Genomic DNA, 21304 nt, shown 5'->3' with positions numbered 1-21304 from the left:
ATCAAACTGTTTTTAATTCCCGCACCTGGCTGAGTTAGAGAAGAGTTTGAACCCCCGCTGGGCATGCACTCGCTCTTAATATGAAAGCTTTCAGTGCGTGCCTCTTGTTTGCTGAAGTCTCTGTCAGTGCGTCTCAGTAATAATGACAGAGTGGGAGGGCCACTCGGTGCAACTAATAAGGACTGCGATCTAGCTGGCGATCCCACTGTGACTTTTATTTCCAAGTCCTGGAATCCGGAATCACACTGATCGCTATCACACATGGATTATACTCTTTTCGCTCCTTTTTCTTTTTTTCTGCCTTAGAGGAAACTTTCTCACCAACTGTAAGTACTCGTATGTTTATTTCACAGTACATACAAAAAAAAACGGATTAAATATCAGCGTGAAAACCTTTTTATAACGGATTCATTTCGCATCTTTGTCGCTCCGTATTAAAGTGTTTTTTTTTCTCCGCATGGTTTTTTAACTTGTGTGTTGACCGGGACCACCCCCTTATGAACAGGTTATTCAGATTTATGCACGCTCGGCAGCAGTAAGCACGTACCGTATTGTATGACTTGTTAACAGCAGAGTGCGAAATTGTCCGGACACTAAAAGAAAATCCATCATAGCGTAATTATTAAAGTATTAAAAAAAAATAAGCAGCCAATCAGCGGTCGCGCAGTGAAACACGCTTCTTTGAATAATACAAAAGTGACACATTTATGAATAATGGAGTGACAGCTTATAGTAACGTCCCTTTCCACCTTAACTTAAACTGTTAGTTTAATAGTAGCCTACACAATTAAATACACTCTCAATTTAAGATTGAAATCCATGCAGATGGTGCTGTACACTAAAGTGCATGATTTAAAACGACACGTGGTCTTAAATAAAACATAATTTCTTAAAAAAAATATGAATTGACTGCAGATGAGCTGTGTGCATTGAATGTATTTGAAAAAATAACTGGAATCGCATTACTCCTTCACACAGAAAAGGAATGTAATACCTCTGTGTTGCTTGTCTACGGCCCATGCATGGTTGTAGTTGTGAAACGCAAAGTCACTTCATCTCCATGCGCCATGATACTATGGGCCTACATGCAAAACTTTATGATCCAGTGGAAGGAACAAGTGCCTGGAGCAGGATTGGGAATTAATCATTCAGACAAGATTTATGATAGAGGCAGTAAAAAAAGGAGAGTATCATAAAAGGTTTTGGGGACACTTTGAGACACTGCATATAAATTCCCTGAATGTGTTGTGGCTGTTTTCTGGTCTGTGGAGGTCAAGTGCAGTCCTCTGCTCTGTCTTCATTTGTTTTTTTCCTTGTGGGAATATATAAATGTGCATCAGGAAGGAAGGGTTATAGTCTCTGCAACAGAATTAAAGTTGTGATGTCACAAAACTACTTTCCAAGTACTGAAATAATAATGTTAGTCGTTAAATTAATGATTTTTCCCTTTATCTTCTGTTGGATTGACTCACAGATGTGCCCCTTTCTGTTGTTTGAATAGAATAAACACAAAAACAAATAGATTTTCAATCACGCTTTAATGATGTGTAAACCGGTTTCTGTTGAGTTTTTTCCATGTTGTTGTGGTCCCTAAAACTCTAGCGCCTGCAATAAATGTTTTTCTTATGTGTTCTATAATCGACACTTTGCCAGTGCACCAATTTTGGCAGGCAAATCTATTCTGAAGTTTTTGAAAGTGTTTTGTTTGAGCTGGAATAATCTTCTGAAATTGATTGACTATCCTTTTGACCACACTCCTGCTCTCCAGGATGACTTAGCCCTAAACAATAATAATTGCCTTATTTGAGATCGCACAAGTAATGCTGAAGATTTGGTTTGGCACCTCTGTCAAATGGCTTAAGAGAACTACTAAAGATTTCCAGGTTTTGTATTCCCGCTGGTGACGTCCTTGAACAAGACACTGCTGTCAGCTTACAGATCAAAACAAAAGTGTTAAGAGAGTACTACAGAAATACAGATCAAGGCTTTGGCATTATGAAAGAAGACTTGAGGAGCCAGCAAGAATCAAACTTTTCATACATTCTTAGTTCGTGTGAGATTAATGAAGTGAATGAGATAAAGTTAGAGGAAGAAAAACAATGAATCAAAGTCACTTGTTTTATCTTTTTAACATCGATATATTGCATTTAGATTAACACCTTCCATATTCAAATCTCCCCATTTATATTCTGAAGTTAAGTATCAGCGGACTTCCTCTGCTAATTTGTGGTAACGACACACAGGCCTCATGGATTACAAACGGTCTAAGGAAAGCAAAAGGGAGCTTGGCTGCTAGTTACAAACCTAAACATAAACATTGCTTAGTGTATAATGATTTAGATGCAGTATAGTTCATATACCATTCATCACTGTATGGCAGGTGTTCATGAAAACTAATGAAGGAAGGACTCAGAAGTGCATTCTCCAGATTGAGTGGCTTTACATAAACACAAAGAGGCTTTAGGGATTTACAAGTGGGCATAAGCGTGGGCTGTTAAGAGAATTAAAAATGATTTACAGTTAAAACGTATTCTCATAATAGTGCAATTTTCGAAAACTCTTATTTAGTGAATGTATGAATGACATTTGAGGAGAATTAAAGTGTATGGTTGGTTAAAAAATAGATACACATCGGATTGTTTCAGAACTAGACCATGCAATAAGTCCAAGTGTCAGTTAAACCGAGCCAAATAGTAAGTGTATAATAACAATAGTTGGTGCCAAATTGTTTTTTAATGTTTGCTATGAAGTTATATATTAGATATTGTTCAAATATAAATAACAGAACACCATTGATATATTTATTTTTGTAAACGTAAAATAAAAATGTCTATGTTTGTCTCCAGGTTTCCAGGTGGGACTGCTTTCTAGTGTCAGAGCCATGGGTTGCTTGTTAAGATGGACTGCTTTGATTTGGACTGTAAATGTAATTCCTTGCACTTTTGGAATGGCAGTGAGTGAACGAACAGGTATGTGTGTTTTGTTTTCCTCTACTTAGTGCCCGGCAACTTGTGTCTTTCAACTGTGTAACCAGTTATTGTACTCTTAAATGTCCCTATATTAACATAAAGCAGACACCTTGTATCACTATAATATACAAATCTGTAGCGGATGAATAGACGGTCAGACATTTTATGATTGAAAGGCTTTGTTGGCGTTTCTTTTTATCATATATTAAACTGAATAACTTCACAAATTCATATGGAGAGGGTAACATGTCCATGCTATTGTTAAGCTAAGCATAATATTTCAAATTCTCTATATATTAATCTTTTACAAAACATTTTACAACATTTTTGGTTCACCATGTATTTACAGTGCCTTACAACCCTTTGTAATGCCATCATCTGATAGTTGTGTTGTACTTTATGTTGAGAATAGATTGAGAGTGTGAGCTTGAAACAAAACTATTCTTGTAAACATGTTAGTGAAATGTCAGTATTCATGAAGGTACGTCCATTACATTTTCGCTAAAGCGGATCTTGCCTCTAAATTACATCTCAGAGTCCTGTCTCTGTTGGTCACTTTATAAATTCAAACTTTGAATTGATTTCCTGCTCTGATTAGAAGAAGATGAAAGAAAATGCACCATCCACATAAATTCATGATTCAATTGATTGTCTCCTCTTCTATAAAAACGGTGCAAAACTGGTGCAAAACATAAATAAACATTTGTTCCCGGCACAACCAACTTCTTGGTGACTTTCCTGTAGATGACTCATGCCCCCCTCTGAGCGTAGAGGAGCACAGGTTCACTGATGTCTTAGATCGTCCTCTGGACATCACAGGTATGTTCTGGACGATCACAATACATTTTTGTCATAAATGTCAACAGTTTCAATATATTGACACTAAATCTGTTCACAGGATTTGATCTCACGGAAAAGTTTCTTCTCCGAAAGGGAACGATCACAGAAGACCTTCCGTCATATCGTTTAGGAAGCAGTCCTCTCATAAAGCCAACAAAGTGAGTAGCATCCTTGTGTGCTCGTTTTCTGCGTCATTAGGGTTCAGATGTTGTACTCTTGTACCTCATAGAATTTGAGGATAAGTTGGACAGACAGCCTATGTCTTCCATTACCTGATAAATAATCTCCCTGTATCCTGCTTCATTTCTACCACTCTCAAGCTCTTGCTATGGAACAGTAGCCTGATGAGAGAAGGCTAAACGATGCAGTCACTCATGTGAAGCCGAGCCTATTAATGGTATTAAACAGCAGTGTTCATTTTCATTAACACCTAGGGTATTGCTGGTTTTGCTTCCATATGGGCTGGTTTTGAATAAGGAGGTTTTTCATAAACTCATATATTTTAAGACCATATAAGAGAAATGATAGAATAACACTGCTATAATAAGGTGTGCAGATCATAATGAGGCTGATCTGTGGATTTTCTAAGAAACAAACTGTGGCCATTACTGTTTTTCATGACTTGAGGCAACTCGGATACACCCTGCTCAGAGCAAAGGTTCCATTTGCCTTGGCTAATAAGGGCAAGCTGTGAGGTGAGCTGTTAGACAGGGACTAATTTGAACAGAATTCAAATATATTGCGTTTATTCCTCGAAATCTCCTAAGGGCACAATGTGGGACATAAAGGAAAGGGGAAGAAGAAAGCTGGGGCATGTATTGTAATGTATAATAAGATAGGAATAATACAAATATCTACAGAAATGACACACTAAGGTGCCATTTAATGAAGACCTCCCCCTGTCAAGTGGTGGAACAGCATTGTGACTTCACCTTGACTTCACCCTAATATTGATAGTGGGGGATGTTACTTCCATATGATATTTATGATTTTACTTATATACTAGTAACATCAAGAAAGACACGTGGCACATATGAGCCTGTACGCTTTGTCGTTCTTGTCCTAACAGTAATGTTTTGGATCTGGAAACATTTATTCTTAGATGTTTATTGTTTTGTGACCTCAGTGAAAGAGAACACTGTGTCATTCTTCCAGGAGGAGCAGATATTTTGAGCATTTTTACATGACATGCAACTGTAAACATTTACTGCCACTCTCTCTCTCTGGCTAGGTGAAAGAATCTTAGCGCCAGGTGATTTGTGATCCGCTTCCCTGTTCAGTCGGGCAGCCGAGAATACATTTCCTCCAGCCCTTCCCTCAGTCTGCGCTCATAGTGCAAGAAGATGCTGGTTCTCAATGACACTGCTGACAGTGTCATTGGTTATAGTGGCGAGACTGCTATCCCTCTCATATCCAATTATCTAAGTACTTTGACAGGTGATACTGCATGTCAGCTGAGGAAGGAAAGCGAGGGCAATTGCACGGAGCAGGAGGCCCCCTCTGCCCCCCCCCCTCAGACACTAAAACATTGCTCACTTTACTCGCTGGATATGCAGCAATAGATGCTCCGCTCTCTGGATCTGCGTAATGTTCTGCCAGCTTCTTGGCACAGTACGCATTATTGTGCTTGGATCAGAGCTGACACACTCGAGGAACATTTGTGCAGAGTGACAAATTGCCCCTACGAAATGCAACATGTATTCAAAACGAGCTAACACAGAATTGAAGCACAATGCTGCAGTCAGGTCTGTCTTAAGAATGCTAAGAATGCTGTGCCTTTTTCTTTCTTGAAATGTTCAACAAAAAATGATCAATGCGTGGTTTTCTCTTCTTGCAAGCCGCCTCATTGGAACAAAGTTCTTATTGCTGATATTAAAATCCTGGTTTTGCAAAACATTACACAAGCATTAGAGTACAATGCTAACTTTTCCTTATACAAATGTAAAACTACTTGTGGTTTTTGTGAGCTGAACCTTCAAAATGTGAACACCTGTTTGTTATTTTTCAGCCTTTTAAATATCGAATCAAATTGTCAGTATAAATCTCAGCACAAAAGGACCTTTTCCATTTCACTAATACATTCCTCCTTAACAGCCATTGCTCATTGTGAAATGGTAATTGGAATCCCTCGAATGTGACAACAATGTCTCGTTATGTGATTTGTGTGACTGGGATGTCAACTATCATCAAAGCACCTAGTAAGCTAAATGTTTCAATGCGAAAAAGAAAGCTATTTCACATCATATGTAAATGCTGAAGAAACTTTAAAATATGAAAGGACAAGGAAGCCAGGTTTGTTTGTGTTGATTTATCTGGGGCTTCAGTAGATTTTGACTGTTGTCAGCTAATTAATGGTTTTACTGCAATCAATACGGTATACCTGACTCAGCATCTAAATACCTTATATACAGTGCATGCAGGGCCGTCCCTCCCTACAGGCCGATGGGGCCTCACCTTGCAGAGGGGGGCCCTACCTCACGGACATGTCCTCATCTTGTTGAGGGAGCCTCAACGGAGCCGCAAATGTGCGGCGCAATTAGTGTGGCGCGGTATTTACTGTCAATTTCACGTCCAGGGATTTGTGTCCCGGGGTGGGAACAAGGCAGCAAGGAAAATGGCTCGAATAGAAACCTGCAGACTTGAGTGATTTTAATGCTAAAATAATCATACAAAGGCTTAAAGGCAAAACGGAAGTAGCTGACAATCCCCAGGTTAACAGAAGTAGAAGCTAAAAGGGTTCAGGTTGAAGACGCAGGAAAGCAAAGTCATGAAGCAACAGTGACAATCAGGCCAGGAAGAGTTGGAAATGGAATGTTCTGGAGAGTGAAGCATGAGCCTGCGGGGTGTTGGAGACGGGGTCAGCCACTGTGAAAACTTGATTGATAGTCATAGCAACAGTTGTGTTATTGGGGGGATTTTCAACCAGGAACAATTGCCCATTTAAAAAAAACCAATTCCATGTTGATTGGAGTTAACAAATGACTCTGAATTAATGATAGGGCGTGCACTCATCGTGGCAGATGACATTTCAAGATGTTTGTCTGCTATTGGTTGCTTGTTTAGTCTCAGAAGAACACCTATTTAACCTGGAAGGATGATAACATAGCAGTCTAAGCTTCACACATGCACACTCGCTAATAAAATATCTCTCCATTGGTAAGATATCCTTCTATCAGATCACAGGCATGCATTTGATTTGGCTTCATCAGTGGCAGCCTTCTATCCTGCTGGCAAGCATTTCCAGATTTAAACAGGAAAGAGAAGTCCTGCTGAGAGGAGGTTATAGACCTTGCTAGCATGAATGATGCATTTAGCGTATAAACTGTCATGGTTGAGCCCACTTTGATCTGTCAGAGGATTGAGTGTCAGTGATAGTGATGTGAGCCAACTAGGCAAACATTTGATTGTTTCGGCTACAGCATCTGATTCCTCTGACTAATTTGGAGAATCCTCCTAGATAGGATTTCTTACGAGCCGGGACACTAAAGCCGCTTCCGGGAGATTCTCTACCAGACCGGCAGTGTTGCTGTGACATTATGTCAAACTTTTGTCCCTGATTATACAAGGAGTCGTTCAAGCCAAGCAATATGCATGGTCAAAGATGTCTTCAAAGACTAGTGATGGTTTCCAGAAAGCTCCTTTCAAATGGAATACGAATATACAATTTGATAACTCTCAAATTCTGTGATCTTTGTGCTAATCCTGATCGTTGCTATAGTTGTTCAATACTTTACAATGCAGAGTAGTTATGCACACTAGTTGTCACTCAAAATGTCTTATTTTGCAGTACTTCCTGCTGGAGCTGTTTCAACAATTTGAAATTTGAACCAGGTTACTCAACGTTGTACAATCCAACTCTGTAGTATGGAAACTTCTCACTTAAAAAATGTTAAAACGTTATTGAATCTAATTGTGTAGGCAGTTATGTTTTTTTTCTCTCCAAAATATGCCAGTGTGCATTAGTTATATTAATATAACTTTTATGAGACAGGGCTGGCAAAATATGGTGCCATTTACAGTGAAAGTTGCAGCATGAGAGCTTGCAAAATGATCCTTTCCCTTCACTCATCACGTCTTTGAATATGCAGAGTAGCGTTTCTCCCTAGAGTCAGAAAAACGGTGTTGAAATCAACCCACGCTGAGCTCCGGTTTAGCCATTTAGCCACAGATGGCAGTCAACACAAGGTCATGAACTTTACCCCCTGGGCCCACGGAGATCAAGTGTGCCGCACTGTAGACGGGCCGTGTTTTGAAACACGAGCAGACTTAGTTGGGAACTTTGTAAAGAAGCGTGTGAACTCCAGAGCTTGAGCAGAAAACAGCCCTGAATTGTAATTTTGCAGACTTTATATGTTATATTAAAAATGCTTAAATGTATTATGTTCCATAAGCTGCAGGTGCAAGTGCTTTAGGAGTTCTATTTTACCCTTTGCCTTGTGGAAACTCTCTACATAATAATGTGTTATACATTTAGTAAAAGCAGTTGATTTACAAGCAGCATGGAAATATTCAGTGTTGAATTTATTTTATGAATCCTCATTTTTATAAATTGCCCTGCCACTTTCCATATTGATTTGCAGCTGAAATAGTCCTTTAGCCCTCAGGCAACAAATAACCTTCCCAGCCCTTGGCCTCTCAAAGAGGCATTTCTTTTCGGGAGCTTTAACTTGGTGTATTTATCATTTTAGTCATGTACCGTTTACACCGAAATCTCAAAGAATTCAGGGGACACAATAGGAGAGGGTATGAAGCTCTGAGAGAATGGGAGATGATATATTGGAGTGAAAACTAATTTCCAACCTGTCTGAAGAAACTCTCTCCCTCCTCCCTCGGGCTGTGCTCTGCCTTTTCAATGACCTTATCATTGCATTATTATTATTTTTGCTGATCTTGATTTATTATGTTTATGCTCTTCCACTTTTGACTGTTAATCTGAATCTGGAGTTAGGACAAGGGTTAGGGTATTTTGAAGGGTACAGTGTTTTTGTTCTCTTATGCTATGTATAAAATTAATAAGGAAATGGGGGTGTGGACTGAGAGATGAGATAGTAAATAAGCTACAATTCATTTGAGAGCGTGTCTGATTTGAAATATGATATTGTCTTTCTATATTTTCCCTCTTTTTTCTCTGCATAGTTTGCTTCTGTTGGAGCACATTTTCTGTTGTGAATACAGAATTGTTACTTGACTTTACGGAGCAGCTGAGGTCATACACATAAACCTGTAACTGCGTTGCATCTATAACCCGATATCTTTAGCACGCCATATCTCCGTGAGGTAAAAGATTGGATTCTTAGAGTTTGGATCAATTTCAACATGTTTTCATTATCTGAGAGAAAGGGAAGCCTGTATGCGATTCATCAAGCTAAATGGAATCAAGTTTGTCAGGTTTATTTATGTGAGGGGCTCTGCAGCTGGAGGATATTGAAATGTTTTATTGATCATTGAAATTGATTGGCTGGTTCATTGTTCAGCCCCTGAAAGCTTTAAGGCTCACATTACACATTAAGAAATTACACTGTTACCTTTTATTTCTATATTGTTTTAATATTTACATTCAGTCAAAATCTGACTTTGTTATCTCTTATTTTTTTAGAGAAATATTTCCAAATGGGCTTTCAAGTGAATACTCCCTTGTCACCATCTTCCGTGTAAGAAGAACCACAAAAAAAGATCGCTGGTATCTATGGCAGATATTCGACCAATCAGGAGACAGTCAGGTGAGCCTCACTGTATTTTAAATGACACATATGCATTTCAGTGTCTACAAATACGCTCCGATGTGACATTCTACATGTTTATTGGCAATAAGAACCCTGTTTTTAAACACTTCTCTGCTCCTCAGGTATCTGTGGTGGTCGATGGTGGCAAGAAGGCGGTGGAGTTTTTTTCCCGGGGCGAGCTAAAGAACGCTCTCCGCTACACGTTTAAGAGCCGTGACCTACATGCCCTTTTTGATCGCCAGTGGCACAAGCTGGGCATTTCTGTCCAGAGCAACATAGTCTCCATTTATTTGGACTGCAAGCTAATAGAAAGGAGGCTGACGGATGAGAAAGACATTGTTGACTTCCGTGGGCGCACTCTCATCACCACCCGAGTGGAGGATGGACGACCTATAGACGTATGTCCCACGCAAACTCTGTGAAGCATTTTAGCTAGTCAACAGTGTCTTTTAAGGATGTACCATTTTTGTATGCAGTTGTTTTATTACCTCTCTCCACTGATAGTGAATTATCCTCAGTGTTTTTCAAAATGCACACCAATGATTTCCAAAAGTATTTAAGACATGCCTCAGGGGAGACTTCTTAATCTCTGTAAATCCTTTATTGTGTCATTTGTGTTGCGCACATTCTCAGATATGGCCCTAAAGTGCTAGAGAACATGAGGTCAGCTATGGCATTTGGTCACCCAGCGCCTCTGCGTAGAACTTGGCTTAAGTAGCATTAACAGCTGACTTTTTGGGCCATGTGATTTGGGTAGATGTAAAGCAGTGCATTGGAAAAAAATGGCAGGGTTCAAGTTCTGCTCTGAAGCAGCTGCAATTCATGCAGAAGTTGAAGCCTTTTAAAAAAAAACGTTAAGGGAAATGTTATGGAGTTTTCAAGTTACAGCAGCTGGCAGTTGAGCAAATAGTGATGTCTTAACCCATGAAGCGCATGTTCGAAATATAGGCATAATGTGATAATGACACTACTGTATGATACTGTAATGGTTACTTGATGAGATTTTTTTCCCCACAGATTGAACTGAGACAAATTCTCATCTACTGTGACCCTTATATGGCCGAGATGGAAAATTGCTGTGAGCTACAGGAGCCAAAGGTAAAATGCTATGATATTTCACCAAACTAATAATACCGACTGATTACTTTATTAATTTGACAGAATAAGAAGTATGAGGAGTAATAAACAAGTAATACAGATTATATATAATGGATTTGTGAGACATGGAACTCTAGTAGGTGACCTATTCAAGCACATTTACCAATTGTATTGATGGCACTAGCTTGTATGTTAACCTATGCAGTGTGATCAGCCAATAAAGGTGAACATTTTTTGTCTTGTGTATGAAAGGAAAACAAAGCTCTTCCACCACCATCTAATCAATAAGAGCTAATGTTACAGGGATTCCAAATGGAGAGATGACCTTTGACCCCGTACCATTACATGTCTCCATAAGCATGCTGTCATGTCAGTGTAAGGTTACTTCGAGGGAATATACACAACCTTGACAAGGACTTATCACAGCTTGTCTGCTTAGTACTTTTTGAATTTCACTTTTATAAATGCTTTTAGCAGCTTGATGTAAATGAATTCCACCTACAACTCTGGTTGCCTTGGATTGATAAGGCTGTTTTACTGTGGATTTTGGAGGGTTTGTTGCCTTGTTCTGTAGCAAACAGTACAAAGGAAGGTGTTTAAATGGTGAAAATTCTTTATTGATCCAGAGTGAAGCCAACCAGACCTTTAATGGGACGGCCCCTCCCCCGGTTGCAGCCAAGCTCCCCCAGATGCTGTCTCTGCCTGCCGCGAAGTCAATTGACAGATGTCACTGTCCAGCTGAAAAGGTACAATCAATTCCAGCCAACAAGGGCCTCTAATTGAGTACGTGTAATGCCTATTGTTACTGAACCAGCACTGATTTACACTGCATGTTGGCATTTAACTGCCATTTAAAGGAGATTTGTACCAGAACATATCTTCTTTGAAAGCCAAAAAAGGAAGTATAGCCACGATCTATTAGCATACACAGTTAACCTGCTCCCAAACTGTTCATACATTGTCAATCTGGAACCTGCTATAAATGTGTGGAAATGCAAAAATATTATTTCTCCTGCCAAAATGAATGTTAGATTAAAATGCAAATTGAGACCTTACGGCTTCAAGCCCTCTTTGGAAGGGAGCAGATGGTACAGCTCCAAGGTGAAGTCCAATTCCACAAACAGTCTTTTAAAATTTACAGAATCAACTTTTCATAGAATCAACTTTCTAGATAAGAACAGTATTTTGTTATAATGCAGAAATGTATTTGAGATATTACATAAAGCTCAATAACACTTTGACTACATTACTTTACCGATGGATAATATTTTTTTCCAGTTAAAACTTATTTATTGCTGGGTCTAGAACAATTTATTCAGAAATCAAAAGACTTAATTGGTTTAGAATACTGTATTTTTCTTTCCTTTGTGATCAACTTTTTTATAGTTGTTTTGCTTCAGATATAAAAAAGCACACATAAAACAACAGCAATACACCACAAACAAAGACATGTGCTTTATTGTCAAGGATTAAAGTATAGGTGATTTATGTTCTCCTACAAAATGTAGCACCATCCAATTCCTGTTTGATAAAGAGAGATCTAAGAACACAAGACCCATTTTCTCATTGATTATACTTATTGTTGTTTATCATAAACACAGGGAGATAGTCTTCCAGGTGTAGTTGGACTTTCAAGAAATAAAGGGGTTAAAGGAAACAAGGAAAGGACTATGTTAGGCTGTTACATGCTGTTGTATACAAATGTACCTTTTTCTTTGTATAATTTAAAGGAAACATGCTGGGACTAAGTGCAATATGTTCACTGCAGTGTAGATTTAAGTATGGAGGCAGCGTCCACAATTTACTGTAACTCATACATAATTCAGAAGCATTCATTGAATCACGGAGAGAATTATCACTGGGTCACTGTGCTTTTTCTCGTGATGTACTTTTGTTCTCAAATGATAGTCTGTTGCCGGTTTTCTCTGTGTATAGAATCACTGGTATTTCAGGACAGTTGCAAGGTCTAAATGTGAAGAAAAGAGCAAGTCCCTGCGGGGGGAATTTATGCTTTGGCAGAAATTCATCGTCAAAGGAAGAGGAATACATCTTTCTCTCAGGAAGCAAATTTCCTTGCTGTAGTGTCTGACAAAGGTTCATGTTCAGCTGTCACAGGCCTTCAGAAAGGCTCCCCTACATTTGTCCAATCACTAGAAAAATAGGTAGTGGGAAGCATCCGTAACAGCTCAATGCCCGGTCACTGAAAGTTGAGGGTGTTGGTTAGAGGACAAGGAGAAATTAATGAGCAAATGCCCAGACAAAAAGTGCAGTTTTTCCCTAGACAAATCACACCGTTGAGAGAATGAAATCCCCTTTTTTGCTGTCGGCACAAGGAACAACGGGACAATGCGTTATGAATGAATTCATATAAACAGGTGGTGCTACTGGCCAGATGGCTCTTGGGGTCAGTGTCTTAATTACCATGATGTGGCTGCGGGATTAAGATATGCAGGATGACTTTTGTTCCTGGAAAACCACTCATTCCTGGAAGGCACAAATGCGACATTTATATTAGTGTAAAATCATTATACCTGTGGAGTTCAGCACAGGAATTTTGAATTGGGGGCATTTTCTGCGTAATTAACACGGTGAAATGTTCTTCCTGTTAAAATGGCATTGTGTTTAAAGCTGTTTCACCTGCAGACTGCACTCACCAGGTGCCTCTGGCCTGAATACTTAAGATTAGCTTGACATTTTAAATAGCTGTTTTGTCTTCATTTGTGTCGAATGTAGCAAGAATTATAGATAGATTCACGTTTGCCTTTAGCCGACACGTGTAACTGGGAATAATGAGCGCTACCATCATTGTCATTTGGTTCCTAGAGATAAATGGATATAGAGCTTTTAAACACTTGTAGCTTTTTAGCTGATTTTAAGTATTTTTTAGGTTTGTTTTCAAATAATTTAGATCGATAGATAGATAGATAGATACTTTATAAATCCCAAATTGGGAAATTACAGGACCAGTGTGCTCAACATTAAAATACCAATACTTAAACAGTGGAAAAAAGTTAATAATTCAAAATAAAATGAAAATGAAAAATAGTATATCAAATATAAACAATATACAACATTTTGGATAATTTAAATGTTCTTTAAAAAAGATAAAAAATACTGTAGCAGGAACATAGGTTTATAATATGTATATGTATATAATATAATATATGTAATATGTAATATGATATAATATAATATACTAATATACAGTACATATGATAGTATACATATGGTTAGGTGGCAATTCTGCACTTCTTCCATTTTTCTAGTTATGAATAAAGATGTGTATATAGCAACAGTTTGTACCACTCAAATGTGTAAATGCGTTATAATTGGCCTCTAATGAACACTAATTGACCTAGCAGGGATCAGCTTTCGGCTGCCATGTGTCTGTGTGTGTGTGCACTGTGTGTGTGTTGGCGGTTCTTGTGATTAATGACTTGCTGCTCAGTGAAATTACTGGTTTCTGTGGGTAGTTCCTTTAGATTTCACATGATATATTCCCAGAGGTAGTTTTGAAGCGAAGCCTAAGAGCACATCCAAAGAGACCCTTAGTGCACCTCTGTCGTGTTACAGTGCTAAACAATGATTTAAAGATGATTTTCAGGCGGCTGTTCCATTATTTCTGCAGGCCTTGTGCTATGAGTCAGTGGCTCACACTGTTAACACCTGAAATCTAATTCCAGGTCTTCAACAAATCAATACTTGGCACCGCTTGTTTACTTACTGAACAACGAAATTCATAACAAATCCTATTACAGACTTGATCTCTAAATCAATAAAGTTAAATGAAAAACTTGATTAGGGACTTCACATTCATTCAACTCTAACTGGCACATGTCACTTCACAACACCTCATCGTTGTGTTTACTCCAAAAAAGGTCCTCATATTTTATTTATGATATATTTTATTTATGTATTTTAAAAGTTGTTCTTTGGATTAATGGCATGCTTAAGTATATCTGACTTGTCTGTCAGAAGGCTGATACATCTAAAGGATGAACTGAAATGTAACCAAAATCAACATTAATTCTGAATAAGGCTCGTAATATGATGATATTGTTGATGACGCTTTACAGTCTGACATTTTCTTGCATCATAGCAGCTCCATTTGGGACAACAAGGCTTAAAGTCTGATACGCTGAATGTCAAGTTATTACGTTTTTCTTTCTTCGTCTGTATCCATCTTTACCTGAATTATGAAAGAAAGGGTTCATATTTAATTACCGGTAACATTTATTTTGTCGTATGTGACACATCTCTAATCTACTACCGATGGGTTCCTGCCACATCAGAGGTGTTGTTCATTTCAACCTCCTTTCCTCCTAATCCCCTTGTTCATCTCCCTCATCTCCTTTCCCTCGCATGGAGTTATCAATTGTTGTTGAAACAAGAGAGCTAAAGACCTTCGCAGTGTGGTAAAATAACACATGTAATCGCAGGTTTAATGTTGATTTAATAAATCTCAGGAGCTGTGACATTTGTTGAAATGATGAGTCAAATCCATAAATGTACAGGCATAACAGTGGCGTGCCATCATGGTTATCTTTTAATCATTTTCCCGATTCAGCGTTACAATGAGTTCACACAGAATAAGCTGTTAAGTGGCTATGGTGACACACCAATTTCATCATAAATACCTAGAAATCAATCATCTTGGTTCAACATGATAATGCAGTAAGATACATTTGATGATGCAGGCATAGCTGGATATGATATGGAGTCAAACAAGTATATGCTAAAAGTAAGCATTTTGACCATGTTGAAGAACACAAAAATGGTTAATCATGGAGTGGAAATGTTTGTCATGTCTTGTGGGATTTGCAGATGTTCATGTTCCACTATAGAAAACAGTAGAAAAGGAGTTTATTTCCAGCCATCTGGGCGGTATATCAGGAACGCCATGCTTTGACAAGATCGCGCGTGGTAATAGCTTTCTCTCTTTTACCCTCTGACCTTGCTGCACATTAATCTGTCTGGTAAATTATGGTCGCAGTGGCCCTCTGATTAAGCATATTTCATTCTTATTGATCCTTACATTTCCTAGGGAGTTCCAGTGACTCTTAAACGGTGCTGCAGCTTTCAGATTTACATTGAAAGGGGCTAAGAAAGTCATAGCAAATGCTGTTAATAAGGTAAGCTCATGAGACTTTCAATTACCAACATGCAAATCTCATTTTGTAAAAAGATTAAAAAGTAGTCAGAGGATACTTCTAACAATTAAGATTGACTTTGTAGAGATTCATCAAAGACATCTGGGCAATTTAGAGCATTTCAAAACACCCATTATGAGAAATGCAGGCTAATCAGCATGACCTACACAGAGGATTTTTTTTAAGGAAAATGAGCAGGGATTACTTTGTGTTACTCCAACAGAAAGTACTATCCCGCATTACAGTCAGGAGTTTGATGGTGGATTGTAGTGCAGTGCAGAGGGATTAAACTGCTATGATTAATCCAGAATCCCTCAGGAAATTAAACAGATAAGGATTGGGTTATAAGAATGCAGTTTACTTGAAAGGAAATCCATTTTCTATGGCCCTGCACATAAAACCTGGTATTACTAGATTTACAGCTCCTGCATGTACATGCTAAAGGAAAAAACACACAGGCATAATGTTGAAATTAAAACTTCTTCCCCTTTTACAATACCTTTAAATTGTTTTGCACCGTTTACAACTCTCCTGCCCTTATGGCTTGTGTTTTCAATTAGTGCCCTCTAATTCAATTTATACCCCATTGTACCAAAGTGAGTAATTCTAGGAATTCTATTCAAGGCACTTTATTATTTTTCGCTGACGCCGTATTTCGATTAGCTGTCAAAATCCTCCATTGTTTCTTTTGTGAGCATCGGTTTTAAAATGTTATTAGCTTCAGCTCTTTCTAAAGCAGGGGTTTGAGTTAGTGGTTGAATAGAATACATGTAAATGTAAGAGCACTGAATTGTGAGCACTGTAAATCACATATAGCCCACTACATTTTATAGGAGATGTATCTGTATAATAAATGACATCAGCAGCTGTCTCGCACAAAAGGAATAATCTTCTAATTGCTAGGAATGGAACGTTTTACATCTTGCCACATGCTAAATATCGAGTCAATGAACGGCATTTTCGCAGAACTAGTTTTTAATTTACATGTATTTGTTCTAGGATAATGGGTCTGTAACCCGTGGTTTAAAGAGAGCTTCTGAGTTGTTTGGTTTAGCCACATTTTGTTGTTCTTCCTAAACACGCCTATTGAGTTCTAACAAACAGGGCTTCTAATGAAGATTTGACTGAATGGGCATCACATTTAATTAGATTCTTAGCTTGCAGCAAGTTCTGTGTGAGCTTAATTTGTCCAGTAATCATCTACCTCCATCTTCTCTCTCTTAACAATATTGTAGACAATCAGTTTCCTTTTCTGAATGACGTTATAACCCTAAGACAATCAAGCTTTTCGTACTTTCTTGCCTTGTTTTTCCCTTTTTTTTCTAAATATAACTATTAAAATAACTCAATGATTTTTTAACAAGCTTTAGATTTGGGCTTTCCAGTTGTTGGGAAATAGTATCCTGATCTGCAGCTGCTGAGCACTGTGTCAACATCAACTTGTGGAACAGCTGTAGGAGCGATATCGCTGCTGAAATGACAAACCGTCATAAAGCTATTCACTAATGTGTCAACGAGAGACCTTTCACTAACTCTGATGTGTGTTGTTGTCGTCACAGGGGGACACAGGGGAGGCCGGGCTTTCAGGAGATCCAGGACATGAGGTAGGCTGCTGACTAATGAAACTACTTAAAACCCTTAGTGTGGCTTTTCCCTTAAAGCTGTGATTAAAGTTTCCATTTACATACACTCAGTTGGTAGCTTCAGGTTTTTTGTTTTCCCCCTGGCCTGAATACATTCAGCTTTAGTTTCAAATAGATTTTCTCTTTTGACTGCATGCGTTTTGTTTGCAGTGAATAGCATCTGGCACGTTTTTTATTTAGTGATTTATGGAATATGTCAGTGGCCATCTCTGAGATTATTTTCTAACATCATTGGATTGAATCACTGGCTGGCTCTATGTTGACTCCAGTCACAGCAACGCAGAAAACAAAGCAATCTCAAAATCAAATTAAGCCAGCAAGTGGGTTCATGTTGGCACAGTGCGTATGGTGCTGCTACAGAGACGCTCAGTCCCAAGCAGCGGATTGGCTGGGCGCCCCATTGCACACAGGTGGCTGCATACTGGGTGGGAAGCCAGTGGCGGGGGGGGGGGCTGTTGTGTCCTTGTCGCTGTAGTAGCAACTTCTACTAGAGGGTCGGGTGCTGTGAACTGTGTGGATCTCTGTGTCTCCCTCTTTGTGAAGCTCTTCCCTGATAGGTGGAAAACAAATGGCTCGCATAACTTAATGCCTATTTAAGGGAACTGTCTCCAACCAAGATGACAGACATTACTGTTGAGTCTGACATTTAAATTGGGAGAAAAGTGCATAATTTCATGGAATTTTAAAGAGTGGCTAAGTGCCTTTTTTTTGTAATTGGACAGTGCTGTGACAATCCTGAATAGCTGAGAAAATTGGCAAATTGTACATGCTCTTAGTAAAATTACATTCTATTATCACTTTTTGTTGCCTGCTTATTGCGTTTTATGTCATTAGTCAAATTGTTGACCATCAAATGTGGCATCTTGGATTCATGTGTTTATCTCCTTTAGTCACCAGGATGCAGTGCTTTGCACACCGCCAGTATGCGGGTGATTGTTCCATATCTGAAAATGTCCTGTAACACCTCTGGGCTTGTGATTCTACTCTCAGCAGGAGCAAGAAATACATAGCAAGAAAACATTAATAACCACAAGATATTGAATTGCATTCAAGTGATCAATTGTTCTGCGGATCATTGTGGAAGCACTCTGTGCATCTGCAGAAAATAGGATTCTCCCAAGATGTGGAAGGACACTTAATCCTGGCCCTATATCTACAGAAGATGCTAAGCTCACTGTGGGGGGATACTTGCTGCCAGCTCTCTCTCCTTGTGCTTTCTAAGATGAGGTTTGGGAGCCAGCTAAAGCACTTTCGTTACACAACGCTGCACAAGAAAAAGTCCACATTAAAAGCACCACCAGTAGCATTGATATACAGTAGGTGCTAATACTCATTGTGTTAAAATGTTTTAAACCAAAGCTCAATCTTTCAATGAAGCTGTTTCCTTGCGCTTTCATATCTCTTTCTTCTTTTTTTAGCCACATTGTGAGAACAACAATTTCATGCAGCTGTCGATATGATACGAGCAATGATATGGTTGCCCTTGGACACAGGACTATATTATGGCAGTTTGCTTGAGCTTTACGGGCCAGCTGAGGTCATGAAAGTGTATAGGTTACACTTTCATAACAGAGCCAACAAGCTCCAAGACATCTCATACATTTCTGGCAGAGTGTTTGGAAAGTAAGGGCTTGGTAGCTTAAGAAGAATCAGTGATCAGGAAGATATTTGTAGAGCCTCTAAGATGTTATATTTGTGAGAATAAGCCTCAAACAGCTTATTCCCCGTATAATCTTACACATGCTGTAGACTTTGCTGGAGCTGAAATGACGCAGTGAGCTCACTAAGAAACAGTATCGCTGGGAATTGGGTATCTGCTTCCCAAATGTGTTTTTGTATCAGTGTCATTGTGGTGCAAGCTTGCGGCTTCCCGCTTAACTCAGTTTGAATGTTCCTTAATGGGGGGGGGGATTCAACTTTGTTCCAACAATGAGGACAGGACAAAAAGTTCTGGATAATCTCAACCCCTTCAGCATAGTTTGATTTACAGGAATAGTTGCGTTTTAGAAAGGATTTCTATTTGTTACGTCACGCGACCATGGCAACATGTGTCTGTGGGACACAATGTTGCCTTGGTGAGGACACATTCTTCTCACCACAATAACTCAAGAGAAATACATGGTAGAAAATATAATATAAACCCTAAAGAGTCCTTCCTGCTTGGATTTTTAGTTTGGAGGCCTTCAGATCTTACATTTGCATGTTGATGAGGACAAAATGTTTAATTGAAAGTCCTTAATGCTTGTAGGCAAGGGCGCCGGAAGCGGGGGGGCTAGGGGGGCATTGGCCCCCCCACTTTTCAGCCCTGCCCCACATTTTTGCAGCAGCAGATGCCGCGGAAAACTGTACAAATCCCTTTTCAATAATTCCCCTAAAGTCGCATCTAAAACGCGATCTGATATAGCTGTGTATATTTTGTTATTTTTGATTGTTATATTCAATCTCACTAGCTACAGGCATGTTTGAAGCTTGTAAAGGGAAGATGACAGCTCTCACTCGCCACTCTGCTGTTCCTCAGCGCCGCTCCCCCTCCCTCCCGCTGAAATTATGAATGTAAGGTGTATAGTAATCTAGATAACACGGCAGGGTCCGTTACAGTTTGTTTTTATCTGATTTCAAATACCTAAGCAAATTCTTGGCTTTCAGAATATTAAACTTGTTTTGGCAAATTCAGATGATGAATAGGCCTACACATTTGAAGCTTGTAACGGCATAATTACAAGCGGAGAACGGAGTAATTTAACGTCACTGCAGGCATAACAACAGCCAGTGTTTCTCGTGAGTGTTTTCCCCGGGAAACAAACACAATACACACAAACGCAAAAATACACAAACACACTCGTATATACACGCGGCGCGGAACACTGTACAAATCCCGTTTCAATAATTCCCCTCTACTCTAAAGTCGCATCTAAAACGCGATCTGATCTAGCTGTGTATATTTTNCACATCGCCTTTCTCTTAATAGACTGGCGCTTTTCCTTCTCCTTTTCAAGTGAACTGGTAATGACCGTGATTTTCCTTTTGTAGTGAGCTTTTTGCCTAATCTATCACGGCCCATCTTCCTATACACTACGCTACCGTCTCCCTTTACCAATTGAACTGCGCTAATGTGATATTCTGCTAGCGCAGGCACTTTTTGCTAAGCAGCACACAACGTCAGAGCTCATTGCGCAGGGCACCCAGCAGAACTGCAGATCAAGCCGCTCTGTGAACGCTACGCGCTGTCGATTGATTCATGACTAATGTCTTTCTGGCAGATTGTTTGTTGACTGTATGCTTGGTAAACTGCGAAAATGAACTGGCATATCACCCACGCCACCCCTGGTCCTGGTCTGAACCTCTCCACCCACTGTAATCCTATATACTCATGCCTCAGCACTTCTCTAGCGGCGTAAATACACGAAAGTTGGGCCGATGCCTCTTTGAATGCACATTAAATGATCTGGGACTTTATATTTACCAAATTCCGACACACTCTCTTGTTTTGTAGAACCATATCTGTCATAATTTGAGTAATTGGTCGATAATATCCTGAGGTACAAACTTGTTTGAGTCCTACTTCATTATGGCCACCCCTTTCTTTTCTACAATACCACATCATATTACTATTGAAAGAGCCATGGGGGTACACTACTGAAGGATTTGATGGGAAAACCCAACTCTGCATTGCCGATGCCTATATTCTTTCTTTATTTGTCCATCCAAACCCCACGCCCCTGAAAACTTAGAAATACCCAGCACTCCTGTAGTAATTTTTTTGTGATCATTTCCCTTCCCCACTTCCTTTTAACTGACCCACATATAAGCAAGAGCAATGTTCCTCTTCTTAGCTCCAAGGAGCCTACCTGCTTCAACTCAAGCCAAATCTGCAATAGTAA

At 39.2% G+C, this 21304-nt stretch overlaps 1 protein-coding gene across 1 annotated transcript in view; it reads left to right on the top strand.

The window, feature by feature from the left end:
- Positions 1–251: 251 nt before the first annotated feature.
- The window catches only part of col19a1 (collagen, type XIX, alpha 1), a 39612-nt gene continuing 18559 nt past the window's right edge, over positions 252–21304 (top strand). The window contains exons 1-9 of the mRNA XM_010795536.1: positions 252–326; positions 2847–2969; positions 3714–3788; positions 3868–3967; positions 9406–9529; positions 9655–9930; positions 10550–10630; positions 11257–11376; positions 17340–17384. Of these exons, the coding sequence (XP_010793838.1) occupies positions 2882–2969; positions 3714–3788; positions 3868–3967; positions 9406–9529; positions 9655–9930; positions 10550–10630; positions 11257–11376; positions 17340–17384 (909 nt within the window). The 5' untranslated portion in view covers positions 252–326; positions 2847–2881. The remainder of the gene's footprint in view (positions 327–2846; positions 2970–3713; positions 3789–3867; positions 3968–9405; positions 9530–9654; positions 9931–10549; positions 10631–11256; positions 11377–17339; positions 17385–21304) is intronic.

The sequence above is a fragment of the Notothenia coriiceps genome, unplaced genomic scaffold (genome assembly GCF_000735185.1).
Source record: "Notothenia coriiceps isolate Sejong01 unplaced genomic scaffold, NC01 NC01_scaffold00037246, whole genome shotgun sequence".
NCBI lineage: Eukaryota > Metazoa > Chordata > Actinopteri > Perciformes > Nototheniidae > Notothenia > Notothenia coriiceps.
This window is presented reverse-complemented; position numbering and strand designations above follow the sequence as displayed.